Raw genomic sequence first — 8827 nt, forward strand, 5'->3', positions numbered from 1 at the left:
CCCATAAAACCCCCCCCAGCCACAGAGAGCCAGTCAATTCTTCTCACCAGAGGGCTCTCCCCGCCCCCTCTCCCCGCACAGCTTGCTCTGCCCTCCGCCCCCTCCTCTCCGCCCACTCTCGCCGCGGTCTCCAGGCGGCGGAGGCTTTGTCTCGTGGGTTGGTTCCCCCGGCGGCTGCCTCCCCCCCCCAACAGCTGCCGCCAGAGGGAGGGAGCGGCGTGGGAGCTGTCCGGCACCCCCGGTGCTGAAACCCCGACCGCCCGTCATCCACCACCACCATGTAAGGGCCATGAGAAGGGCTCGTCCTGGCGCAGCGCGGACATGGAGGAGGACTTATTCCAGCTCAGGCAGCTGCCGTGAGTACCAGGGGGGCGAGTGAGAGGCAGGCCGTCTTTCCTTGCAAATATGAAACCCTGCAGGGGGGGCATCGCGGCGTGGCTTCTTGAATTTAAAGGGAACCGTTTCAGAGGAGAGAATTAGGCCTGGAGGAGAAAAGCCATTTTCCTACCCCAGGAGCCCAGCCTCTGTATCTGACTCAGTTCGATTTGTATTTTTTATTTTTTTTCCAGATCCGTCAGAATCTTATGGGGCATCCACAGGCTGTTCTGTCCCCCCCGCCCCCTTTTAATTGCTCTCCATCCTAAAGGGATTTTGAGGTCTGTGTTTTCGGAAAGCATTCGCCGCTGTTTTGCAAGATGGGCTGAATTTACGAGTCCATGCAATGACATGGGCTCTTCCCAGCCCTTCTCGTGTGCCGTGAAATTCCTAATTTTTCTGCAGGGGCTTCTGGAAGGGGGGTGATGACTGATGTTGGAAACTGGTGTCTGAAAAGCCAAGATGCCTTCCCAGAGGGGAGGCCAGGGCAACGTCCGGCTGTCTAGGAGGCGTGTGAATGAGAGGGCTGTGCACCCTGGCTGAAACCTCTTGCCTCCTTCTGAATGGAAGGTTTTTGTAACAGCTAGAGTGGGACTCGCTGTCAACAGCTTTCCTTGGGAACATCAGCAACACACTGCTTAGCGGACGGGCATTTTTAAAGCGATACCAAATTTGTTCTGAGACCTTTGAGGAAATACAACCAAGCAAAGGACAGGTCAGGGGCCTCGCAGGGGGGCTTAGGGAGGTCTCCTACTGCAAGCCCACGGTGATTTCGTAAGCAAATCCCAAGAGTCTGAGATGGGCATGAAAAAGCACACTAAGGGGGGACTGTTGTTTTAATTTTTAGAAGCGCTAGCCATTCGGATGGCAGCAGCAGACACCATTTGGATTTGTTGGGAAGGATACGATATTGTTCGCATGTGTGTATTTTCTTGACTTGGAACATTTTTTTTTTCTCTCTCTCGCTAAGCCACTGAGGCATTCTCCCAAGTGACTTTTAGTGTGACTGACACAGCTCTCTGAGGCTCCGAGTCCTGAAGGATATTGCAATATCTACTTCTCAATCAGCGTGACATTAATCTTCATTTCCAATGTTTAATTAATTCAGACGTTACTTTTAGGCTTTCATTAATTGATCCACAAAGAGCCTAGCTTATGTAACCCAGCATTCTTTCACAAATGCTGAAGGATGCTCAGTGATCATCTCCAAAGGTCGGTGTCTGAATCCATAACAATGCACCTATCTGAGCGCAAATCTCTCAAGGAAAACACACCACTTCCATGGAAAATAAGTCTCATGTTCAAAGCCAACCTGTTATCCCCAGGCGAAAAAAAAATAATGTAGAGGCTGAAATATGAAATTTGGTCCTCACATTAATATACGATTCGTGTCGGAGCTGCCGTTTTCCTGGGGTAAATTTTCAAATAATGTCAGAGCATGTGAACCTGGCGAGTTACTCAAAGATTCACGTGCATTTAATTTACTGGTATGCGAGCCTGACACTATCGTGACAAGTCCTTCCTTCATGAAAAAAGGCAAAATAATAGGAAGGTTTTACTTCTTTAAATTTAAAAAATAATTCATTTTATGTCAATAGATAAGATAAAGCACTATATCATCTATAGATAGGGCAAGTTCAAAAAGAAACACAAGAATTAAAAGTAAGTCTCTCTCTGCCCAAATCCCAGTTTTATGTTTCTTTTTTTCTTCTTTTTATTATTATTATTATTAAGGTATTACAAATGTGTCCTCAGCCCCCCCATTAACCCCCAACCTCCCCACCACACACACACTCATTCTCCCATCCCCCTGTTGTCTATGTCCATTGGTTTGGCTTATATACATGTATACAAGTCCTTCGGTTGATCTCTTCCCCTTAGCCCCGCCCTCCCCTACTTTCCTTCTGGGGATTGATAGCCTGATCGCTGTTTCTCAGTCTTTGGGTCTGTCCCTTTTCATCAGTCTATGTTGTTCTCTATAATCCACAAATGAGTGAGATCATGTGGTATTTATCTTTCTCTGACTTCTTTAAATGTGGCCTTATTGGGGGGAAAGCCAAGCATCTGGAGATGAGCTATTCTGAAGCATTGGAGTAGGACCAATATCTAATGACAGGTGTTCTTAAAGGCAGAGGGAGATTTGACACAGACAGAAGAGTCCCAGTGAACACAGAAGCAGAGACTGGAGTGACGCAGCCACAGCCGACCAAGGCCCTGAGCCACCAGCAGGTGGAGGCAGACAAAATTGTGTACTTGCTAAGAGTATTGGCTATTGAGTAAGGGCCTTGGGTTCCTATCCTGACTCTGCCACTTCCTGGTTATGTGACTTTGGGCAAGTGACTTAACCTCTCTGATTCTGAGTTTCCCTGGCCATAAAATGGGGGTCACAATTGTACTTGGCTCATGGGGTTATTGTGAAGCTAAAGTGAGACAATGTGTGCTACATACCTGACAGACACACAACATTCAACACATATTCACTATTATTATTACATCTGAAAGATCACTGGTAAAAGCAGAATCTATAGGCTTCTTATGTTGGACTTCCAAAAATTGTCCTCTGAAAAACCCAAATTACATTTGAAAGGAGCCAAAATTAGCCCTGAAATGTGTTGACCTCGGTTTATTTAAAATAAACAAAGTAAAAGGAGCAGCCACGTGACGCTGAGTGGGGTACAAATCACGACTGAGATGGATTTAAGCCACACCCTGTGGATGTTACCCACAGATTGCAGGTAGCACATTTCCTGAGAGCAACATGGTTTAAAGAATCAGAGTGCCTTCTAGAGGGTTGGCAAGAGTGGGGTTTGGAACAGGCTCGGTCCCACGGGAGGCTAAGTGTTAATGGATAATAAGCCGCTAAGTAGTTTACGGGTCAGGGGAGGGGGAAGGGGACGAGGGTGCCTCAGAAAACAGTCCTTCCTTGTACTTGGGCCTCCTTCACATAGCTCCAGGATGGTTCATGTGAGACCACGGACAACCTGTGCTTTTCACCTGCTGTGCACTCAGGCTCAACACCGTGTTCCGGGACATTCCGGAAGCTGAGATTTTGTATCTAGTTCTGTCTTATTGTGGGACCTTGTGCAGGTTAGACTTTTCTGGGTCTTTCCTTTCTGGGATGATTTCTTGAAAGCAAATTTTGCAGACTACATTGATTGATGGATGGATGGGTTGATTCATGTATTCATTTATTCAATTTACTTGGGCGCCATCCTTGATACAAGAGACTCTACAACTAAATAAGAGAAGCTTATAACCTAGAGCTGCAATATATAATACAGTACTCACTAGCTCCATGTGGCTATTTAAATTTAAACATAGCCCTAGCTGTTTTGGCTCAGTGGATAGAGTGTCAGCCTGCTGACTGAAGGGTCCCAGGTTCGATTCCGGTCAAGGGCATGTACCTTGGTTGCAGGCTCCTCCCCGGCCTGGGTCCTGGTCAGGGCTCGTGCAGGAGGCAACCAATTGGATGTGTTTCTCTCACATCGATGTTTCTCTCTCTCTCCCTCTCTCTTCCACTTTCTCTAAAAATCAATGGAAAAATATCCTTAGATGAGGATTTAAACAAAATAATTAAAAAATGTAAACATAAATCATGTCAGTATGTGAAGTAACTTTAATAATATAATACACATTATAAATATAATTTATAAATAAAATATGTGAAATTTGAAAAATCAGTCCCTTGGTAGCACTTAACCAAGGAGAAATGGTTCACTGTCACCCACTTCAGGCAAAAAGCAGGGAGAGCACAGGGAACCTCAAGGTTAACCCACCAAAGCCTTTTACAACCTCACGTTCAAAGCCGCTCAGACCTCAACATTTCAAACACATGGTAGCTACCTTCACTCTAAGGCAGTGGTTCTCAACCTTGGCTGCACATTAGAATCACCTGGGAATCTTTTTTAAAACCTGATGTCTGGGCCTCATCCTCCGGAAATTCTGTTTCTTTGTTACTAATGTTGTGGCCCCACCCCATAACAGCGGTTCTGGATGATGGTTGTTCTGTATTTTAGTTGTAATTTTGATGTGGCTGTGGGAGGCGGCCTATGCCGCCATCTTGGTTCCTTCTCTTTTACTCTTTAATACAGGGTTGTATTAAATCTCAACCTTGACTCGATTCACATTTTTAGGCCAGATAATACTTAGTTTTGAGGGCCTGTTCTATGCATTATAGGATGTTTAGCAGCATCCCTGGCCTCTACCCACAAGATGTCACAACCACCATTCCCTGAGTTGGGACAATCAAAACTGTCTCCAGTCATTAGTAATTTCCCCTGGGAGACTAAATCACCCCCACTGAGAACCACTGTTCTAAAGGGTCCTAGTTTAGACAAACTATTCTGCCCTTGACCAGAACTGAACCCAGGACTCTGCAGTCTGCAGGCCGACGCTCTATCTACATCTCTTCACACAAGACTTTAAGTGGCACCATGAGATCATCACAAAGAGAGTTAAGCTTTCCTTCAGTCTGGTAGCTTCATGAACTTAGGGGATAGAAGTCCAGAAACTCAGATAGAAAGAGAAAAAAAAAACCTTTCTTGTCTAAAATACCCTAATCGAGTCTCAGAGCCTAACTTAAGGTATGCAGTGAATGAATTTCATGACGGTACAAACAAGATCTTGACTGTTGACAGCTAGTTCCTCAAGCTCATCTCTCCTTTAAACAGCAGAATTATGTAAAATAAATGTTCCCAACTATTTTGGTGAATTATATGCTATCTATACCCCACAAATGCCAGGGTGTTGCGAGCCAGCCTGCTTTGAAGCCCTCATATATTTAACATATGTCACTGCTATTTTCTTTCATATTTCTTTCTCTCTCTCTCTCTTTCTTGGGAAGTCTTGGCTTGTGTATTCGAGTGGTACTTTTAGAAACCCGATCCATTCAAAATGAGGCCCAGCTTTCCGAATCTAATTTAATGTCAAAGGTCCCCTGTTATGTCTGCCTCAAGGCAAGTGTTCATAAATAAATAAAGTGTTCATAAATACAGGTGCCCTGGCTTCTTGTGTTTAGCCAGAGGAGGACTGGGAGCAGATCCTGGCGTAAAACTGCAGGGAGCTAAGCCGCTTTCTCAAGGTCACTTTCCGCAAAGGTCAGCGTACTCCATGCTCAAGGCAGAAAGGCGGCCTGAGTGGAGCCGGGTGGGAGGCAAGCTCATACTGACTCCTGGCCTGCAACTGCCCGGTCATCAGGCTCAGTGACACTTCACGACGGTCCTGCACGCCCGTCATCGTTCCCATTTCACAGACGTAACATGCTCAGCAGACGCTGCCCCATCAGCAAGGGCTCTGTAAAGAGTCGCGATTGTTACGTATATTTATGATTAATGTACAGATGCCCAGGTTCAAAAATGCAACCATGACAGAAGGGTCCAAAACAAAAGTGAAGACTATTTCCTTTCCCTCGCAAGGAAATCCTCATTTCCATCCAGTCCTCCTTCCCTGAAGCAACCGGTCTTCAGCACTACGCCTCCTTCCAGACTGTCTCCGCTATAGGAGCTTCAATAACCTACAGCAGCGCTTCTCAGACGTGGCCGTGCACGCATTGCCTGGTGACCTGGTTAAAATGCAGATGCTGACCTCGTAGGCCTGGGTCAGGGCTCCGGCCTGCAGTTCTAATGATCCCCTAGGGCAGTGGTCGGCAAACCGTGGCTCTTGAGCCACACATGCGGCTCTTTGGCCCCTTGAGTGTGGCTCTTCCACAAAATACCACGTTTTTAGCAAAGGCCAGCTTAGGAGTACCCTAATTAAGTTAATAACAATGTACCTACCTATATAGTTTAATTTTAAAAAATTTGGCTCTCAAAGGAAATTTCAATCATCGTACAGTTGATATTTGGCTCTGTTGACTAATGAGTTTGCCGACCGCTGCCCTAGGGGACACTGGGCCTCTGGTTGGCGACCACACTCAAGTCTTCATGGCAAGGACCTAGATCACAGGGTCATACTCTAGCATATTTAATAATGAGCCCAACAGTTTTATCCTGATGGCTCTTAACAGATCAACTTGTGTGTATGCGTATGTATGTGTGTTTATTGTGATACACTATGCATTACATAAACTTGACCATTTTGATCATGGTAAGTGTATAGTTAGTGGCATTAAGTACATCCACATTGTGTCACCATCACCACTGTCGATTCTCCAGAATTTTTTTTATCTTCCCCAACTGAAACTCTATACCCATTAAACACTAACTTCCCCATCCTCCCTCCCTCCTACATCTACTTTCTATCTCTGTGAATTTGACTCTTTTTTGCCCCCTCATAGAGGTGCACACTATTTGTCCTGGTGTGTAGGCTTATTTCACTTAGTGTAACGTCTTCGAAGTTCACCCATGTTGCAGAACGCGTCAGAATTCCCTGCCTTTTTAGGCCGCACTGTGTTCATCCGTCCGCTGACGGACAGATACATGGATTGTGTTTGTCTTTGGCTATTGTGACACAGATCAGCTTACAAACGGTTTTGAAGACATTTTCTTAAGTGGCTGTGCCATCATCTCTGTCGCTCCGCCCCTCCCCGTGATGGTTTCTGGGTTTGTTCATACTTGTCACATTGAGAGGTTAATTATCACATGCGACGCTGCAAACAGCCTGTGAGCTTCAGCGGAGAATAGCTCCAGCAGAGAGGCTGGGAGTGGGGACGCCGGGAGGGCAGGTGGCGTTGCCAAAGCCTGGCTTACACACCCACTGTGTGACCTTGGACGAGCTCCCAGCCCTCTGTGCTCCAGCGTCCTCATCCGGAACATGGGGATAGTGAAAGTGAAGGTTAAATAAGGTAATCGATGGAAAGTGCACACCCTGGGCCTGACACTCGGCTAGCTAAGAATCCACAGCGGGCCGTTCTGTGGGCGATGAATCGTCGCCTGCTTGGGTCTACCCGGACAATGAACTGCCTGCACCGCCATTCTAGGTGGGCGCACGGAGCATGTTACCTTTTGAAAGATGTCACAGGTCACCTTCCAGAAAGGTTGCAGTGGTTGCTGTCAGTCACCGACAGAAAGAAGGACCCCCCCGGCGGCCCTCGAGGAGAGGATGCGATCAAAGACGTAGTCAAGGAAGATTTTGGGGCTATGTAGCCATGTCCTTCTCGGACGCTATCCTCAGAGTGGAGGGTGACTCACTGACCTTTCCTTCATCCCTGAAAACGAAGTGAGAATGCGCATAAATGTTCATGTCCTTCCTTTGCCTAATACGTATCGATGTGTTCGTCTTGTACAGATAGGTGCCTTGGGGGACTGTTTATGCTTTTATTTTGGGGTTGCTTCTTGGGGACAGAGAGTTCCTTCCTGGAACCCATTTCACACCACCCCTTACCCTGTGGGTTGCAGAGTTGAAATATCCCATTGACAGGGACCACACTGACCAGATCTAGCCATACTATATCCTTAGAGCAGTGGTCGGCAAACTCATTAGTCAACAGAGCCAAATATCAACAGTACAACGACTGAAATTTCTTTTGAGAGCCGAATTTTTTAAACTTAAACTATATAGGTAGGTACGTTGTTATTAACTTAATCAGGGTACTCCTAAGGCTTAGGAAGAGCCACACTCAAGGGGCCAACGAACTTCATGTGGCTCGAGAGCCGCAGTTTGCCAACCACGGCCTTAGAGAGATAGGAGCCCCAGATGGCCAGATAGCCCACTGTTTTAAGATACATCAGAAGTCTTGCTTTTCATGTGAATTCTTTCAATTAAAAAAAAAGTAACATCCACTTAAAAAAAAATCCCATGTAGGCAACTTCTTGTGGGCATGATGTAACCTTCAGGTGACCACATTGTTATCTCTGCTACAGAGAGATGAGTCTCAGTTCTGAAACACACAAGCTCCCAAGCTATTGAAGTCCAGAATAAAGATCTCCCCAGTCCCATAGCCTACCATGTGACTGGAGCCCCATTGGAGCTGTGCGGTGCCCAATACAACCGTATGTGGCAGCCCTGATGCATGACTTTGGAAGTTGTCAGCCTCTAAGGCCACCTCAATAGAAATGTCAACCTCCTACCCATTCAACTCCCCTGACCATGAAAAGAAGCCGTTCACCTGTCTTGGGCACAAGAGCTGTGCAGCTAGGCTGTTGAGGGGGAGTCCTAGCCTTCATGACCAGCTCTGCTCTCTCCTCTAGGGTGGTGAAATTTCGTCGCACGGGCGAGAGTGCGAGGTCAGAGGACGACGCGGCTTCGGGAGAGCATGAGGTCCAGATCGAAGGGGTCCGCACGGGCCTACAGGCGGTCGAACTAGACGATGGGGCAGCTGTGCCCAAGGAGTTTGCCAATCCCACCGACGGTGAGGGGGCCCTGCTTTGGGGGCATCAGCCCAGGCCACAGTCAGGGGCTCTGAGGGGCCTGGGTTGCCTCCCCAGGTGGCACTCTCAGGGGGATCTCGTGAAGAGGCAAGTAGGAGGGCCCAGAGGGCACAGGGGTGATACTGAAAGTGTGAGCTGGACCTACA

General features: G+C 47.1%; 1 protein-coding gene across 1 annotated transcript in view; it reads left to right on the forward strand.

Moving 5' to 3' along the window:
- The first annotated feature begins 66 nt into the window (after positions 1-66).
- The window catches only part of SVOP (SV2 related protein), a 33142-nt gene continuing 24381 nt past the window's right edge, over positions 67-8827 (forward strand). The window contains exons 1-2 of the mRNA XM_006762028.2: positions 67-356; positions 8502-8662. Of these exons, the coding sequence (XP_006762091.1) occupies positions 322-356; positions 8502-8662 (196 nt within the window). The 5' untranslated portion in view covers positions 67-321. The remainder of the gene's footprint in view (positions 357-8501; positions 8663-8827) is intronic.

The sequence above is a fragment of the Myotis davidii genome, unplaced genomic scaffold (assembly GCF_000327345.1).
Source record: "Myotis davidii unplaced genomic scaffold, ASM32734v1 scaffold478, whole genome shotgun sequence".
Taxonomy (NCBI): Eukaryota; Metazoa; Chordata; class Mammalia; order Chiroptera; family Vespertilionidae; genus Myotis; species Myotis davidii.